This window comes from Vicugna pacos, chromosome 20 (assembly GCF_048564905.1).
Source record: "Vicugna pacos chromosome 20, VicPac4, whole genome shotgun sequence".
NCBI classification, from domain to species: Eukaryota; Metazoa; Chordata; class Mammalia; order Artiodactyla; family Camelidae; genus Vicugna; species Vicugna pacos.
The window spans coordinates 18300907-18320398 of NC_133006.1; the positions used below are offsets into that span (position 1 = coordinate 18300907).

Below are 19492 nucleotides of genomic sequence, written 5' to 3' on the forward strand. Positions count from 1 at the left end.
GTCAACCCAGATGTATTTATTAAGTGTCTAGCAGTGCAGCTATATTCTCTTCACTGTGCCCTTTCCTCTCTCATGAAGAGCATGAACAATATATAAAGTATTGGAGCTAAATGCTGGCTATTCTTGATTCTTCATTATTTCATTTTCAACCCATATTGTTACTACGATTTCCTTCTTTATGTGAGAAATGTCTTAAAATTGATTTTACATGGTCCATAGGGAACAATGATCTTGCACTAGAGCCAAGAACAGGCTGCGTCTTACAATAGAATCTGGAAGACTCCTCTTTCCTTTAGTTTTAGGGACAAATTGCAGTGAGCAGGACAAATGAGAACTACGACTCACGTCTGATGAAATAACTCAAGTCAGCTTACCTGTTCGATCTGTTTATACCATATCATCAGGGCGTCCTCTAGCTGACGAACAGTTTCTGAATTGCTAGCTGCAGCTGTCACTTCTTCAAAGGTATGCAGTTTGGAAAAATCAACATTGTCTATCTCCTTTAACTTAACTGTTCCCTCAATACTTAATCTAGCACCTAAAAGGGAAAAAATTATATTTAAGAAGTGTTTAATGTCAATGTATTAAATGTCAAAGTGTAGTTTCAAGTTGTAATTACTAAAATGTTGGGGATCTAATACTTTATAGAAATACAATTCTAATTGATCATTAGATTGTGACTGGGTGATCTGTTAATGAAATGTGTATTTTAACTATATGAAATAATACAATTACACATTTTTTAAAGTTCATAATAAAAAATTTATTTTTAAATATGGTAAAAAGTTTTCACAGATAATATAGAAAGAGAATCCTCCTTTTACAATGGAAAATAAAAAAGAAAACGTATCTTACTCCTGCTAAGATCCCTGGAAAGAGAGATTCTAATGATCTGATAGCTTATCTCTAGGTCTCATAATTACTTTGACATGTTTTAAAATGAAAAATTTTCTCTAATGCTTATTTTTAGTAACATATCATATAGCTAATTTACTCATTTTTAAAATTTATTTAACATTAAATGTTATACTTACCATCTAAAAATGAAAGGTACCTGTTGATGGTTTCAGTGAAAATATGTTTTTCAGATTCTCCTTGCTTGGACTGGTTTAAAGCACCCCAATTATTTGTTGCAAGAATAGCTGGTAGAAATATATTTGCCAGTATATTCCTAATCCCAACTAGGAGTCCCTTTGATGCATCCAAAACAGTAAATAGCACATCCTGAAAGGGTGGTGTTCAAAGGTTATTTTATATGCTGACCAAATTAGAGAACTGAAAATCATAACCTATTTGTATTGTTAATACAATAAGCATAGATAACACAACTTACAAACTACTAGGAAAACTTAAGAGGTTGTGAATATTGTTGAGTTCTAAAATCAACACACTTATATTCTGCCACTGTTTAATGATTCACATGCTTGCTCATCAAGTGAACACTTTCCCAGGTGCTTTATTTTCTGCACAGGGAAGGAGATAGCAGTCTGGAGTTTAAACTACGTGAAGGAAATAAAACTTAGCCGCCGGCATAAAGAAAGTTCTCAGTTGAAAGTTGCCCTGCCCATGAAAAGGGGACCAGAAAAATTCATGTCAGTCCCAGGAAAGAGCAACGCAACTAGCTCTCTGCCCAGAAATTTGGATGGAAAAAAAGATTGCTCAGAGTATACAAACTCTCAGCTATAAGACGAGTAATTTCTGGAGAATCTGTACAGAATGGTGAATGTAGTTAGCAATACTGTACTATGTACTCAAAAGCTGCTAAGACAGTAGATCTTAAATACCATTAACCAAAAAAGGGGAAAAAACGGTAATTATGTTAGGTGATGGAGGTGTTAGCTATGGTGGTAACCATATTGCAGTGTATGTGTGTATTAAATCAATTCTTCATACACTTTAAACTTACATAATGTTACACATTAATTATATCTCAAATATAGCTGGCAAAAATGTTTAACTATATATGAAAAAAATTTTAAACATACCTCATGAATATTTTTAATATTTATAGCAACATCATTGTGACAGCGAACAAAAAATACACACAGTCCTTTTAGTTTCTCTGGGGCTGCGTTGTCTACATATAATCTCATCATTTTTGCTCCTTTGGTTGCTCCAGCAATAGTTCGACCACATTCTGAAAACAAAAGTCAAGAACTTAGCCTATGATCATGTAACTGATCAAATGTGATAAATCACTGTGGATCTTACAGCTTTGCTCTCTGCTTTACTTTACTATAAGAAGTTTTCAATATGATTGTAGAATAAATTTTTTTTGTCTGCAAAAAGATGTCAATAATTGCAAATCTTAAACTGCAGCCTCCTCTGGTGCCTTTCCCTGAGTTCTGCACTTTGCTTCTTTTGGCCTAGCCTCAGGCAGGGCCTTCATGCAAACTCTTCTCCTATTCCATCCTCAACCCTTTGCTTCCCTAATTCCTACTAATCTTTCAGATCTCAGCTGAAATGTCACCACTCAGGGAAATCTTCACTAATTCACCAAGAAGATCCTGTCCTCTACTAAACACACTCAGAGCACTGAACTTATTTTAAATCCTTCCTTGAACTAATTTCAATGCAAATTTATCGTTTAATTAGAAATATTTCTCAGTGTTTAAAAACTATTAAAAATATGAGAATTCTGTTAAATGGCTGGTTCCAATTTTAAAGATACAAAAATCAACAATCTTTCCATTCACAACCATAACCAATTTAAAGTACGATAAAAGAAAATTTTAACTTCCCATCACAAAACCACAAACATCTTTTGTGTGCCCAGCCCTCCTTCCTTTGGGTTTAGGGGATTTCTCCTGCTCTTTGATTCCGCAGGACACCAGTGTCAGAGCCCTGTAAGGGTGGGCATATGAAAACTAGGCTAATTAGACTCTCTGCAAGAATATAAACCTTGAATGGAGACGCACAAAGGTAACGGGATTTGAGAGATGTCAATCTACTGATGAACCCTAAAGAAACTGCCTTGAAACCCATAGAAATGATCTATTCCTGTTTTTCCCAAGGCCTAGTAATTCAAATAGTTCTGAATTTTGTGAACTACCCAAACATTTTAAATTTTTTGCTTACATAAGCCAGAGTCTATTTCTGTTGCTTGCAGCCAAAGAACCCTGAGACATGGTATGTAGCAATGTGAAGCTCAAATGCTCATTCATGGAGGTCTGCACAGAGCTACCTTTACCCTTAATATCTTCCCCTTTTTCCTGGATAAGAGAACCTGAACTTGTCCCATTCAGCAGTGTGTACATACACTCCTAGGGAGATAACTGCTTCTCTCAGCCTCCCTATCCTGTAGGGTAGTCATGGGACAGAATTCTGGCCAATAAGACATAAACAGCTTGAGCTTTCCTAATAAAGGGGAGAAGTGTGACTAGCAGAGCCCTCTCCTGCCTATGCCTTGAACTTGCACATGATGTCTAGAGCTTCATCTTGTAACCACATAGGGCAAACTTGAACACAAAGCAACATGTTAAGAACGGCAGAATAGAAAGAAAAAAGCATCTGGGCTTCTGATGGCACTGCGGAGCACTTGAACCATTGCTAGCCACTGCCTACCTCGTTATGAGAGCAAAATAGACTCTCTGTTTTTTTAAGCCACTATTAGGATTTCCACTACTTACAGCTGAACATATTCCTGGCTGATAGAGTCATCATAGGAAAATGGCTTCTAAAACCCCAAATGCAGCTGTACTATGGAATACTATACAGCATCTTTTAAATGAGGCAAATCTATATTTAATGACATAAAAAATGTCTAGGCTATACTGTCACATCCAAAAAGTTAAATTAAGAATAAAATTTGTTATATAAGTATATTTTGAAAATGATAGTGTTTATATTTGCATGCATATAAGAAAGACATGTTGAAGAATATTTACCAAGTTGATAAATGTATTATTTTTAGAAGTAGCAAAAACAGTAATTAAAAGTATGTATATCCTTTCTTCTGGCAATTCCTCTCCTGAAAATTCTTCCTAAAAAGTCTTCTTAATCAACACAGAATTAACTTTAATGATATTCATTGATGCATTGTTTAAACGAGCAAAAAGTTGTAAACAACCTAAATTCTAATAATAGATAAGTTTTGAAAATAATAGTTACATCAGCTTAATGAAATACAGTGCAACTGTTTAAAATTTAACTGTAGAAATATATCAGTGACATGGAAAAAAGAACACTAGCAATTTTTAAAAGCTACCACAGAATAATATATAGAGTTGGATCTCATCTTTATAATGCATCTATAAACTATTTTTGTTTTTTAGTTTAAATAAACTAAAAGGCATATCTCAGGTAAGATGGTCCCAAAACAGGAAATGTAATGTTTTTGCAAATAATTGAGAGAAGGCTGAACAAACTCTCATGGCTATTGAGTTCCTTTTTCTTTCTGAAACTGGACTATAATCTTGATGGATAAGACTTCTAGGGAGTGAGGCAAAGTTTATATGGCACTTGCCCTGAGCCTGGCACATACCATGGTCTTCTCAATCCCATGAAGTGGGATCCACTTACAGATGAGGAAACCAAGGCCTGGAGAGGTTAAATAACTTTCCCAGTGTGACCCAGTGAGTCAAGAGTTGACCACCTCACTTCTGCCCATCTCTAGAACCAAGCTTTAAACCAGTGTGTGGCACAGTGTCGACCTGTGATCCCCTCCTCCCTCCAGGCCCAGGGTGTGCACACCTTGGATGGAGGGTGTGATAAGCATTTTAAGAAAACAACACCTGGTCTGGGATAATCCTGCACATATGCCAGACAGGACATCCTGTGTAGAAGACATGGAAACTTTCATGCTCTGTTGCTACTGCCGTGAAATCCACCCTGAGCTCCAAACTTGGACTAAGACCATTTAGAAAGATAATTAGGGCAACAGGGTGTTGGAATCCCGCAGGGCACTGAGTATGGGGAAAGTGGCTTCCTTCTCAGGCCTACCTTGGCCCCTTAAAATCCCTTTCAGTACCCGCCTACTCCCATGATGCTTTGCCTCCTCGGGACCCTGCGGGCTGGGGTCTGAGTGAATAAGCCATAGGCATAGGTACTGCCTGGAGAAACAACTCATTGGGCTGCTGAAGTCTGCAGTAACCAGCATGACCCCAGGAAGGCCAGCAGTTTGCAGTTACTTGGTCACTCTTCCAGCTGAAGAATGCACTTCCCCCTTCTCATCTGTCTTGTGCTTTCATAAATTTTGACAAAGATCTATGAACAACCCAAAACACCAGAGTGGGTACAAGGTCAGCCAACCACAAAGCAGTCCCAGCTCCTAGCACATCTGGAATACGTCAGATGCCACTTATGAGCCATCTTGGTGGTTCAATGCAGCAGGAATGCCAAAAGTCGTGGAAAGGTGGAGGCAGAGGGAGCCTGTCTCAGATTCATCTTGTCACTCGAGAGCATCTTGGAGAGCTCTGTGTGTCTGGTGTTCTAATCTCAGCACAAAAGGAGGGGTCTCACTAGCTCTACATTCTTGGATTTGGCCCAAGATGAATGAAAATTATACATTATCTTTTTGTTCAAGCTTTAGAATTTCATTATTATTATTTATATTATACCCTTCCAAAGAATATTTGAGGCAATTTATAATAACAACAAATGCCAGGTAGTGAATGTCTGCCCCCAATTTTCAAAAATTACAATGCATTGTATATAAATTGCAAAATCGGGTCCAATTCTACAAATTATATATCCAGCTCTGGATGTCAAGGAGTCAATGAACCTTGAATATGTCTTAGACTGGCAGCAATATTTGTAATTTGGGTCATTAAAAACATTTAAATTAGTGATCAGAAGATAAAACTACATACATAGTGGTTTACACAGTGCATGTATATGTATGTACACATATCACACATACTGCATATACACATGTGAAAAACATATATGTAGGTATACATATATATACATAAAACAGAAGTTATAGAAGGATATTCACCTTCTATAGTTAACAGTGATTATTCTAAGTGAGTGGGAATGTGGGTGGAGGTTTTAATCTTTCTTCTAATTATAGACATTTTCTTATCTTTCTATAATTTTCAGCTACTATTTTAATTTATAATGTGTTATGAAAATCTGGATCATACAATAATGTCCCAGGATAAGAATTGTGAGAGTCAGAAAATCCAGAGAGCAGTTCCAGTCACCAATTATGAGTTTACATATTTTGTTGGTGAAGAAGAATTAAATATATTAAATAATCTGGTAGAAATAGGAGAATTTAATCAACAGCTGTGTTTTACAATGCAAACTTTAAATAAGACAGGAGTTTGGAGAATAGTGATGGATGTGATCTGGAACACTAGGAAAGCTCTACAGAGGATGCATGAGGTAATGAAGAGGAGGGGCAGGATTTGGCTGGGGGGAGAGAAGAAAGGCACTTGGAGACAGTTTGGGAGGGTGGAGAAAAGGGTACAGAGATGACTTGGGTATATACAGAAAGCAATGAAGAGACCAGCTTACAGGGACCAGCAAATTCATGTCTAACAGAATAAGAGACCAGACTAAACAAGTTCTGTGTGTCCAGGTTACAAAAGGCCTTAAGGGAATAAATGAAGAGTTTGGACCCAATCCAAAAGCAGGACAATAAAAATTTACTTGGTGGTAGTGAGTAGTGTGGATGTCAGAGAGGGACTCTGATAACAGAGATACTGGTTTTCTGGAATACTAGGGCAAGCATGAGATAGGAGCCTAGCCTAAAGGCAGCAGAGGAGAAAAGCAAGAAAAGAACCAACAGAAGGGACACAGTGAAGGTAAAATCTGCAGGATTTAGGAGGTAAGTAGTCTAAAACTAAAGGATGGTCCATATACCTAGTTATTAAGACAAAAGTTTAATACCCTGATAAAGTATCATTCTCTGGAATAACTGAACAGTAGGGGAAGTGAGATATTCCAACTGCCAGCTGCAGCAGACACCAGATGCTGACCCAGGACCAATGCTGACCCAGGACTACAGGGAGCAGCTGCTGAGCTTTCTGGTGGTTTCACTACTATTTCTAGTCATCTGACACATGTGTACACAATGGTACCACCTGTTTCAGGGAAAATGTAATTAAATTCTAGGGAAAATGTGTCTTCCCAGGAGAGGTCAATGACTTCTTTAAAGATACTTTCTCCTTAAATCATTACAGTAATGCTGTAAGCTCCTGGTAAATTTTCTTTATAAATAAAAATAGGATTGTCTATGCATAAGAGAAAAGATAAGCTGCACTTAAACATTCATTAATGAATAGCTGGCACATTACCCTTGCAAAGCATCCTTACCAAGACCAGGTACATCTCCTTCTTGGTACAAAAATTTCAATGTCTTACAACCATCTTTCATAAAAAAAACATTAAATGCTTCCAGCTGTTAAATAAAAGAGAAAATGATCATCAATAAAATGACTAGGAAATAATAAAATGAACCAAGCCCTGTGCTAGGCATTTTACATACCTTAGTCCTCATCATTTTGTAAATAAAATGAGGCTCAAAGAAGCAGGATTAGAATCAGAGGCAGGATTAGAATTCAAATTAATTTAACTCCAAAATTACCTGGAATGTAGGGTGAGTTCTATTTCCAAACCTACATTAATGATCTACATATATAAGTGTGAAGCCACTTGCCTGACCCTGCCTCACAGAATCTTTCAGGGGTAAACGGATGAGTCAACTGGAGGTAAATATAAAGAATTATTATTAAGAGAAATTATTTTTAAAAGCTGACTCGTGGAACAGCAAAACTTGCGTTATTAGCTAAATGTCTTGTTTGACTAAATACTTGAGTAATTATGTTTTCAGCCAATGTAATTTGACCCATACTATAGCCAAACTAATATAAAAACAAATTATTATAATGAGTCTTCCGTATTTATGAGCATGAATTTAATTACTTACAAGTCAGCATAATCATCTTAGTAAGTAGAAAACTAGGCCACATAAACAAAAACCCTCACATATCACTTGGGAAACACTAAGTTACTAAACCACCTTCACCTAGTCCTGCTGATTTCATACACAAGTGTCTCTCTTGGGCATGGGGTTCCCCTTAACTTACTGACCACTTACTGCAGGAAGCATCTCAGGTCTGGCAAAGCCTCTCCCCCAAGGACAATGGTCCTCAAACTTCAGTATGCATCAGTGAGGAATCTAGGGAACCTCTTAAAAATACAGAACACTGGGCCTGGGAATTTGCATTTCTAAAAAGTTCCAGGTGATGCTGCTGCTGCTGGTCCTGGGACCACGTTTGGATACCACCAACCTGGGAGATGAAATGGAGCTACAGACATTTGCAAAATTCTAGTCCTTAATTTTCTACTCTTCCATCTCACACATAAACTTGACTTTCTTGCAGAGCTACAATCTGAAAGATATAAAAGCTGCCGGCATAGCTATTCTTGCCCAGCTCCATACTTTCATGCTCTATCTGACTTTTATGACCCATCAGCTTTGAATGCATCCAAATTCTCAAAAGTAGACCATATGATTGTGATAAAAAGACATCTCAACATCAAATATAACTAATTCTGGTTTTTTAGGCACATTGTACTCCTGAGACCAGCAGAGTGAAGTTGTCATGGGCCAAAATCCTGACTGCAGAGTGAAAATTCACTTACAATACTTAACATTTTACAAATAGTTCATCTGAGTTTCACCACAATCTTGCATTCAGCTTAAGTGGAATTATTATGACCCTTTTTAAGAAAAGAAAACTAAAGCTAAAAAGAATCTGTGAGAAGGACCCAAAGACACATAACCACAAGTGAAGAACCTGTAATTGGACACCAGCCTTCGGCCTCCAGGTCTGTGCTCTTTCCACAAAACTGTGCTGCGCCCATCTTGACTTTGGAAAAGACTGTCATGTAAGCCAGGAGAGCAATCCCAGTGGCTACTGTGAGCAGCGCTGAATGAAGGGAGCAGTAAAATGGGGAGCAGCAGAAGCCTGAATGCCAATGCAGCAGAAACGTCTGTATTGGTCAGGGTTCTGGGAAGCAAAAGAGTCACAACAAAGGAGTTTTGAAGGAACTTTATAATAATGAAGCGATTCCAGAGGCCAGAGCGGGTTTAAGGGAAGCTCTGGCACTAGAAGCAACTAAAGGACTAGCAACAGAGGAAAACCAATACCACCCCAAGGCCTAGAAGCGTGAGCATGGGGGAGCAGTGGGGTAGCTGGAAGCAGGCTGAGAGCTGGAGCTGGGGGATAGGGACTGCTCAGGAGGAGCAGCAGTTAAGGGAAGACGCGGTCACGGCCAGAAATGTGACAAAAGTCAGTTTGCCATATATTACTATAGTTAGGTTGACCATATAAGTTCATCATCCAACACTGGGGCCCTTTTAGGAGTGAAAGGAGGAACTGTTAATAATTAAGCCAGAAAAGTAGGCATAATCCAGGACTGTCCCTGGCACACAGAGACATATGGTAATCACCTCGCTGTTTTTGACTAGATTCATGCAGTAGTCACTGTTCCCTAGTTCTATTTATGCAGTTTGTTTTTCCATCCAAATGATCTACACGTGTACTTTACATAACCTGTACGTTTAAAATGTCACTCTATCTGGGCGTCACTATTCCTCTAACTTCTGAAGCCATTTTGAGTTAGAACCTTAGCTCAATCCTAGTTGCTAACTCTCCTCTTTTCTTTCTCCACAATAGTAGAACAAAACTAGAAATATCACCCAATAAGCTATAATTATTTAAAATAAAGCTTCTCTAGTCAGTTAAATTCCAACCTTCTCTTCCTAAATGTTTTGTTCACAACAATTCAGGTTTCTTAATTCAATCACTTATCAAAAAGCAATTTAAAAATAATGATAAAACAGACAAACTTACAGATGGGCAATCCAAAATCAATTCTTCAACAGTTGTTAAGTCCAGACCAAGCGTTTCTGATAGAATTTCAAATATATATTTATATGAAGGGTCAATTTTCATTTTTCGGCTTTCTCTTGCATCTCTAAATCTTGCCTAAAGGATGAAAACCACGTGTAAAAGAATTGTTAACTATGAAGGTAAATCACCAAATATTTCATTTGAAATAAAAGTGACACATATGAAAAATGGTATTATAAGCAAAACCTGTCTCTCTTTCAATGTTTCCTGCAGACTTGGAATCCCGCTCATACTTCGGCGATATCTGGATGAACTGCGCGAAGACTGGGAGAGCACATCAGACAACATTGACTGGACTATTCGGGGCGGAGGCCTAGATCGAACCCTATGTGCATAGGCCTCATCATCGACTGGAATAACTATCCTTTCATCAGAAGAAATGAGGTTCATATAATCACTTAAAGAGTAAGTAGGACCTTTCTCAAAAAGAGGGGCACCATCCTCCTCAAAGGATGCTCCTTCTGGAAAAGGCGGAGCCTCTTCACTGGAAAGAGGAGGAGCCTCTTCTTCTGGAGGGGGCGGGGCCTCATTTCCTGGATCTGAAGGGGCAGCACCTTCTGAATCTGGAGGTGCTGCATCTCCTGACGAGGGAGGTGCTTCTTCTTCCGGAGGGGGTGGGTCACCTTCTTCAGCACTCATTTGTCCACTCCTTCCACCTGCAGAGTCCCTTAAACTTCAAAACCTACGGATTATAAAATGTTTTCTTTTAAAACTGTTCAATAAATTGAGTGTTGTGTGTTAATTTATCCCTCCTCTGGAAGCCAGACAGGTAGCAAAACTGTCTGTTTCTCCCATACTGCATCATCTAAAGAAACTGAGTTTACAGGACTAGAGAATTTTTTTTTAAGTGGACCAGCACACACACACGTGTGCACGTGCGTGCACGCATGCACATGCTCTACATGCTCTACATACACCTCTGGGAGCTTTTTCAAAGTGTAAGTGCTCCTCCTGATTATGATATAACCCTAGGGGACTGCACTCCACACACATCCCAGCCCTGTCATAGTAACCACTGCAACTGATGGGAGGGCCCCTGTCTTCAGGTATGTAAAAAGGGCTACAATCTAGCGTCTATCTTCTTCACATAAGAGTAAATTTACTTGGATAGTAAGTAAAAACCTCTGAGTTATTATTGGACACAACAAAGATCTAAAATACCCAGGAGCTGTGTGTGCATTACATCCTTACATTTGAAACTGGCCTAGAGGAGTTAGTCATGCCATCTATAACAACTCAGGAAGGAGTATGATGATATATATTAGTGAAGTCATGTCAATGACCTGTCACTCTGCTCAAATTTATGCTTTTGAATTCTGCAAAACAATTCATTTTACTCAGTAAAAGAATCATGCCTTCTCTCAAAGGATATTGATAGGCACTGTCTAGTTTCTGAAACTAAAGCAAAATTTACTTTAACTTTAATAAATGGTAAAATACATGTACTGACTGAGCTCAGTCAGGCTGGAGGGCTTCTCCATGGGCAATCAGTGCTATTTCTAGAACCACACAGTAACTTAAGCCAGTACAGAGTCACTATTACTTAAGCCATCAAGGAAGTGCTCAAATTGAATCATGATATTTTGTTCAAGTAATCAAGAAAGTATGCAATAAATCTTAATGAGTTTTCCATCTAAAAATGGCTACTGTTTAAGTGTTGGCACAGATTAAATTTTCAGAAAATGTTATTATCGAACACAATTCATTCCCTGGGGATTCCAGATAGTTAAGATTCATGGCACATAATTTCAGAACTAGAAAATAAACCTTAGAAATCATCTAGTTTGACTCTCCCTTTTTACTGATAATGAGACTAAGATCCAGAGAAGTTACAGGTCTCACCCAGTTACACAGCCAAGAATGGTCTTTCTAAACTGCAGACCATACCATATCACGGCCCTATTTAAAGTACAGCTTTGGTTGCCAAACTCAAACACTTTCTTATGTCCTCCAGGGCTTTCCTGACTTGGTTCCAATCTCTCTCTTCAGTTTCTTCTATTGCCTTTGCACTCTGTACTGCCTGCAGTCACAGCTACGCTAGCAGTTCCTGAAATAAGTACTGTTCTCTCACTTCTAGGAGCTGGCAAGGAGTGCATAGTCTATGAAGGGAGGTAAACACACCAACAAACACTTATAATTTTATTAGAACCAGTCAAAGTCTGCACAAACATCTGTAGCATCAGAGGAGAAAGTGTAGGAAGAAAATCTCTAAGAAGAAGCTGTCATTTAAGACGAGTCCTGGTAGGATACATGAGTTCTGTGCAGAAGACTGGGGAAGTAATATCAATTGTCAGCAATTAAATGCCCAGTTCTGTGCTTGATGAGATATATAACTGTGCTTGATAAATAAACGTGGAGAAAGAAGGTAAATAATATTATATTAGTATTTACCATACTTAATATATTTAATACGCAACATATATATTTGATGACAAATTGGAATTATAAGGGAGTAATCATAGCACTCCTAGATCATGTCTGAAAAATCTCCTAATCAAGAATTCCTCAAGTTTATAATAAAATACACTGAAAGAGGTCATTGTGAGTTACTCTGCTCATATAGTAATCTAATAAACATAGTCTATAGCCTCAATTCAGGTAAAGATATTTAAATATAACATATATATATATACTTTCCACCTCTATGTGAGTCTCCTTACCTCAGGTTCCTTGGGATTTTAATGTAAAGCTGTTCAAGGAAAGAAAAAAAATGCATTTAATTTCTGAAACTTATTAGAATACGTCTCCCAGAATACATGTTCTATGTAAAAAGCTCAATTTGTGCTCTATGAATTGAAGGCTGACATATATATTTCAAGCTAAGGACAGGATAAACTCCTGCTTTGTGAACATAAAGAATCTTTATGGTTACGGGTAGTAGCCTGTGAACACCTGACTAGAATGAAGCTAATAATCAGGTATTAATTACCGTCATGACTGAGAAACAAATTCTAAATAACTTGTTCTGGTTTAATTTTTTTTAAGTAAATCATATATCTGAGGGATTTGCGGTCAAGATGGTGGAGTGGTAGGACCACGAGCTTGTCTCTCCTTGTGACTACAGTGAAACCACAACTGAATGCTAAACAACCATAGAAAAAAAAAGTGGAACCTAGCAAAAAAGACCTTCTACAACTGGAAACATAAAGAGGGAACCACAGCAGGATGGTAGGAGGGGCATGCTCACTATATGATTGGGCCCCATACCCCCCAGGTGGGCTACCCATAAGCTGAAGATCTGTTAAGTCGCAGAGGCTCTCCCACAGGAGTGAGTGCTCTAAGCCCCACACCAGGCTCCCCAGCTCGGGTCCTGGCATTGGGAAGAGCAGACCCCAGGACATCTGGTTTTGAAGGCCAAGGGGTCTTGACTCTGGGAGCCTCATGGGACTGAGGGAAACGGAGACTCCATTCGCTAAAGAAGTGTACATGGAAACTCACGTGCACCAGGTCCAAGGGCAGAGGCAGTGATTTCATAGGAACCTGGGCCAGACCTGCCTGCTACATTTGGAAGGTCTCCTGGGGATGTGGGGGATGGCTGCAGCTCACTCAGGGGACATAAAAGCTGGTGGTGGACATTCCAGGAGTGTTCATCCATATGAGCTTTCCTGGAGGCTGACATCTTGATTGGATCTTTAGCACCAAGACCTAGCCCCACCCAACAGCCTGTAGGGAAGCCAAACATCATACAGGGTGGGAGCAGAGCCACATCCATCATCAGACTTCCTAAGCCACAAAGGCCTCTAGACACAGCCCTACCCACCAGAGGTCCAGACCAAGCTTCACCCAACAGTGGGCAGGCACTGGCTCCTCCTGCCAGGAAACCTGCATAAGCCGCTAGTCCAGCCTCATCCACCAGGGGCAGATACAGGAAATAAGAAAACAATAATCCCAAAGCCTGTGGAAGGAATCCACAAACACATAGAAAGACAGACAATATGAGGCAGCAAAGGAATATCTCCCAGGCCAAGGCACAAGATAAAATCCTAAAAGAAGAAATAAGTGATGAGGAGATAGGTAATTTATCTGAGAAAGTTTAAAGTAATGATGGCCAAGATGTTCAGAGAACTCAAGAGGAGTATAGATGCACAGAGTGAAGTTTTTAGCAAAGAGTAGGAAAATATAAAGAATACCCAAACAGAGCTGAAGAATAAAATCACTGAAATGAACAATACACTAGAAGGAACCAAGAACAGACTAAATGAGGTAGAGAACGGATTAGTGAGCTAGAAGACAAATTATTGGCAATCACTACTTCAGAACAGAAAAGAGAAAAAAGAATAAAAAGGAATGAGGATAGTTTAAGAGAACTCTGGGACAACATGAAGCACTCTAACATTCGCATTATAGGGGTCCCAGAAAGAGAGAGAGAGAGAGAAAGGACCTGAGAAAAATCTCTGGAGAGATAATAACCAAAAACTTCCCCAACTTGGGAAAGGAAACAGTCACCCAAGTCCTGGAAGCGCAGAGAGTACCACGTAAAATCAACCCAAAGAGGAAAACACCAAGGCGCATAGTCATCAAATTGACAACAATTAAGGATAAGGAGAAAATATTAAAATTAGCAAGAAAAAAGCAATGAATAACATACAAGGGATCTCCCATAAAGTTATCAGCTGAGTTTTCAGCAGAAACTCTACAGGCCAGAAGGGAGTGGCACGATGTAGTTAAAGTGATGCAAGGGGGAAACTTACAACCAAGAATATTCTATCCAGCAAGGCTCTTGTGCAGACTTGATGGAGAAATCAAAAGCTTCACAGATAAACAAAAGCTAAAAGATTTCAGCACCACCTAACCAGCTTTACAACTAACGTTAAAGGACCTTCTCTAGTCATCAAACCATATGAAAAGAGAAAAAAAAAAGAGACCTACAAAAGATTGCTTTGGCTGTTAGGGGTCTTTTGTGGTTCCTTATAAATTTTGGAATTGTTTGTTCTAGTTCTGTGAAGAATGTCACAAGTATTTTGATGGGGGTTGCACTGGATCTGTGGATTGCTTTGGGTAGTGTGGCAATTTTGATAGTGTTGATTCTTCCAATCCAAGAGCACAAGAAATCTTTCCATTTCTTTGTGTCATTTAGGTTTTCAGAGTACAGGTAACCTCCTTGGTTAGGTTTATTTCTAGGTATTTTGTTGTTTTTGATGTAATGGAAATGTCTCTGCCAGTTATAAAATCCTGGTTTTTGAAATGAAAACAAAAAAGTGAATGAAGGGCTACAAATGGCAAAATATCCTTCTTTTTTATGGGTGAATTGTATTCCATTATATATATATATATATATATATATATATATATATATATATATGCTGCATCTCCATTATCTATGCAACTATTGATGTGCACTTAGGATGCTTCCATATCTTGGCAATTATAAATAATGTTGCTGTTAATTGCAGGGTGTATGTATCTTTTTGAGTTAATTCTTATTTTGTGATTGGCTTTATTCCTTTGATAACTATGTAAGTTTAAAAAGCTCAAGCTCTCAATGTTTAGAAACAATGAACAGTGTATCTATGTAAATTTAAAAATATATGTGCAGTAAAAAAAAAGATCTATCAAGCCATGAAAGACATAGAAGAAACTCAAAAGACATATTACTAAATGAAAGAAGCTAGTCTGAAAAGGCTACAAACTGTACGATTTCAACCAAATGACATTCTGGAAAAGGAACAGCTACAGAAACAATAAAAAGATTGTGTTTTCCAGGGGTTTGGAGAGAGGGAGGGAGGAAGGAATGAATAGATGGAGCACAAGGGATTTTTAGGGCAATGAAATTACTCTGTATGATACTATAGTGGGTACATGTCATTATGCATTTGTCAAAACCCACAGAATGTACAACATCAAGAGTAAACCCTAATGTAAACTATGAATTTTGGTTAATAATGTGCCCATGTTGGTTCATCGATTGTACCAAATATGCCACACTGATGAGTGATGTTGGGGGTAGGGGAGCATATATGTGTGGGTGGGGAAGACTATGTGGGAAGTCCGTATTTTCTGATCAATTCTGTTGTGAACCTGAAACTGCTCTAAAAGAATAAAGTCTATTAAAAAATTTTTTTAATCATGTATCTGAGATTCTCAAAATAAATCACTGACATTTTGCAAAGATTTTGCTTAGAGAAGGTGTAGAATTCTTCCTCTAGTGAAATAATTTGAGATGCATTTTCTACATGGTTTTCAAATGTCAAATTGTACTTGGCATGCAATGAACTCTAAATATAAAATATCAGCTTACCACTTCCAAAGGCTGATGCAAGTATTTAACTGTAAGTTAGAAAATATCCACAACTACTTTATTTCGCTAAAAATTGTAGCAAATTTTTTAACAGATTACATATTTGAAATAGAAAAATCTTCGTAAATATAAATTAGCTTCCTATATATATACACATTTATATGTCTGTATGTATGCAAGTGTTTGCAATAGAAAAAGAGGAAAACAAACACACTTTCTGGAAACAACCAAAATGTTCCTTAATAAAGGACCCAGTAATTATACTGCAGTACTCTGTTCAATAAAGTTTTAATGTAGATATTAGAAATAAAAGTAATGAAGTAGAGTTGTATATACAGATCTCCAACATATATTGTCACATGGAAAAAAAAGGCAAGGTAGTACAGTGCATTGCATAGAGATACCAACTGTATAAATGTTTTAAAGTGTATGTATGCGTATATATACTATTTCATCTATTCTAAGATGCACACTTTTAAAAGGTTTAATTGGCAACTTTTTTTGTTCCTCACATTTTTCTACCTTATGCAGTTATACACAATACATAATTTCTATTTATGTAATTGCATAAAATTATAATCAATAATTATTTACATTTGTTCAGATGCATTAAAAGCCTTCCAGGGAGGACACACAATAAATTATTAACAATGATCACCTTGAGTGAGAAAAGCTGGAGGAGGGAAGCTGGATAAGAGTTGTATTTTTCCATTTGATAACTCTGTATGGTTCTTTAAAAATACAATTATGTGCATACCTTACTTGTATTATGTCTATATTATATACAGTAACACATACTATGTGTTTATATTTCTCCCTTATATATCTTAAGACTTAAAATTTAGAACTTCAATTCCTCTACTAATTTTAGGATTTAGCAAGATTACTTCTGCAGTGAAAAGTCAGGTCTTTACTCCAAATATTCACATCATAAGTGCACGGAAAGAATGCAGGATAAACACTTTTTCGTCTTCTCCTTCCTCTTCTCCCATGTCCCCCCACTCCCCAGACGACTTGCTGCCACATGCAATCGTTTTAAATTCCCACCACCTCTTCTAAGTCCAATTTGGAGGTTCACTGGACATCCACAAAGTCATCCCTAGTCATTCTCACTGGGAGTAATATGTGGATGTTAGACTCCTGCACGTACAGGAATAATGAAGAAAGTAAGTTGCACGCTTGTGTGCTAAGTGTGCAGCCACTTCAACCACACCCCTTCCTCGTGCCCATTTCTGTAACTCCATCCCTTCACGCATTAGTTCATTCCTGATTATTGAGGGTGTTAGGCATGCTTGGCTGCTGTGGCGACATGTAAAACTAAGAAGCCCCTTCAAAGCAAAACGCACGTGGGGGGAGGGGCATACAGGGAGGTCAACTTCAAGAAAACGTGAGTTAACAGCTGAGAGAGGCTGGCAGGAAAAGAAACTTCTGGGGGAAAAAAAAATTTGGGGGGGAGGATAATAGCTCAATGGTAGAGTGCATGCTTAGCATGCATGAGGTCCTGGGTTCAATCCCCAGTACCTCCATTTAAAAACAAACAAAGAAACCAAAAAACTTGACAGAGAAGATGATGACATTTGAGTTGGGTCTGAAGAGCTCCGTGAGAAGACTCGAGAGTATTCTAGCCAGAAGGTGGGGTTAGTGGGGTGCAAACGCAAGAAAGCAGGGAAGGCACAGCCTGCTTGGGAAAATTGGCAAATTTAGCGATGAGATTTTCGAGGTGAAGGGGAGAGAGAGGAGGAGAGAGGAGCAGAAAGTTAAGTCTGAAGGGACAGACATTTTGTCAGTCTTACTTTTGAACTCTTAAAAGAGGTGTGAAGTCCCACAGAAGTCCAGCATAAAGACTGGGACTCACGAACGGCGGGGACTCAGCTGTCGGTTGCGGCCGGGTGGGAACTGGGCAGGTCGGGAGGAGCAGTTGGGAGGTGGGGTGGTCTCACTCCAGTCCCCAAAATGGGAGGAAAGCCGGCCGGGCCTCGGCCGGGCCGGGAATGCAGCTCAACGCGCGTCCCCGACGGCACACTCACCCGCCGCGCCGCTCAGCTCCGCCGGACGGCCCCGGTGCTGCTCCTGCGTGGCCTCCGCGGCCGCCAATGCCGGCCGTTGGGAGTCCAAGACCGGTTCTTTCCGCAGCGTCCCGTGCAGGCTACCCCGGGCGCTGCTCCCGCGGCCCGGGTTCCCCCCGCCTCAGGCCCGCGGTCCCCGCCCCCACGCACTCACGGTCCGGAACTCTCGTCCCACGGGCCCGAGAAGTGAAACATTGTTTAGAGGCCCCGGGCTGCTGAAGGCGCAGCTGCGTATAGATGGAAATTTCGAGGAGTGGGGCCTTGGGAGGATTCCAAGGTATGCTTTGAGGGGACTGACACGGAAATGCATAAATATATAAAATACCTATGACTTTTCTAAGGCCATTATATTTTCTGAAGTTATAATAGTGTCTCCCTAGAGAAAATCAAATTTTTCTTTTTTTAATTTTTAAAATTATTATTATTTTTCCTGGTAATCCAGAGCTTCCTCATCCTCCACCTTCTGGCAACTTGGTGTGGTAGGCTTGCCCTTTGCCAAGAACACGTTCACGTACCCCGGCTCCTATCGTTAGACGAGTCTACACTCTTTTCAGTCTGTTTTCAGTCTCCAATGTTGAAATTTTCTGCTCGGAAACCTATCACTGGTACTGTAGGAAACAGAAAGACTCTGAAGAAAACGGACTACTTTTCAAAGTCCACCTCCTCCCTTTTCCAGTACGTTTCTGTTTTTCCTGTACCCATCTGACATGGCGTGATGGGTCTCCATTTTAAAAAAGGTGTTAAAGTCAATCTTTGAATGTAGAGAAGATCAATCTAAAGTGAGGACTGGAAGATCTGCCAAGTGAAATATATATATATATATATATATATATATATATATATATATAAATCACAAGTAAAGTTAAATAAACCATGGTCCATTTATATTAATAGATTATATGATATGGCGTTATGGGAGGAGGCAGTCCCTGTGGCCCTAAGGGACTCTGCCATCTTGCTGAGAATGCCAAATTGCAAGACCTGCCCTTTGACCCCCTTGACCCTGTTTCCTTACTGTATAGGCAATTAAGTGGGTGACAGCACCCATGGTTTGCCTAAGAAGCAACTGCTCACTTCCCAGGGGCCAGGGGACTAACTTGTTTCCTGCTTGCTACAAAAGATGCTGGGCTCTTATCCCTAAATTCTCAGCTCAAAGCTCACTGCCTGCATCTGGGCTCATACTCTTGCCCAGCAGGCCTTGGGGCCAGAACTGGCCTCCCATGTGATACTCCTGTTGTTTGCTGGGCTGTAACAAAGAGTCTCTCAGGTCCATCCTTGTCTCATCATCTAGTTTTGACACTTACGGAGTTGTTTATCTT

At 39.2% G+C, this 19492-nt stretch overlaps 1 protein-coding gene across 4 annotated transcripts in view; it reads right to left on the reverse strand.

Annotated features, from left to right (window-relative positions):
• The window catches only part of DNAH8 (dynein axonemal heavy chain 8), a 218669-nt gene extending 200429 nt beyond the window's left edge, over positions 1 to 18240 (reverse strand). For 3 of the 4 annotated variants that reach the window (XM_072945080.1, XM_072945081.1, XM_072945079.1), the window contains exons 1-8: positions 18135 to 18240; positions 12530 to 12558; positions 10056 to 10551; positions 9810 to 9944; positions 7264 to 7348; positions 1986 to 2137; positions 1035 to 1224; positions 375 to 538 (exon numbers count right to left, since the gene is read on the reverse strand). In XM_072945080.1, coding sequence (XP_072801181.1) covers positions 375 to 538; positions 1035 to 1224; positions 1986 to 2137; positions 7264 to 7348; positions 9810 to 9944; positions 10056 to 10508 — 1179 coding nt within the window. In that variant the 5' untranslated portion in view covers positions 10509 to 10551; positions 12530 to 12558; positions 18135 to 18240. Of the gene's footprint in view, positions 1 to 374; positions 539 to 1034; positions 1225 to 1985; positions 2138 to 7263; positions 7349 to 9809; positions 9945 to 10055; positions 10552 to 12529; positions 12559 to 18134 lie in introns of those variants that run through there. The other variant, XM_072945082.1, reaches the window with a different exon arrangement.
• Between the last annotated feature and the right edge of the window lie 1252 nt (positions 18241 to 19492).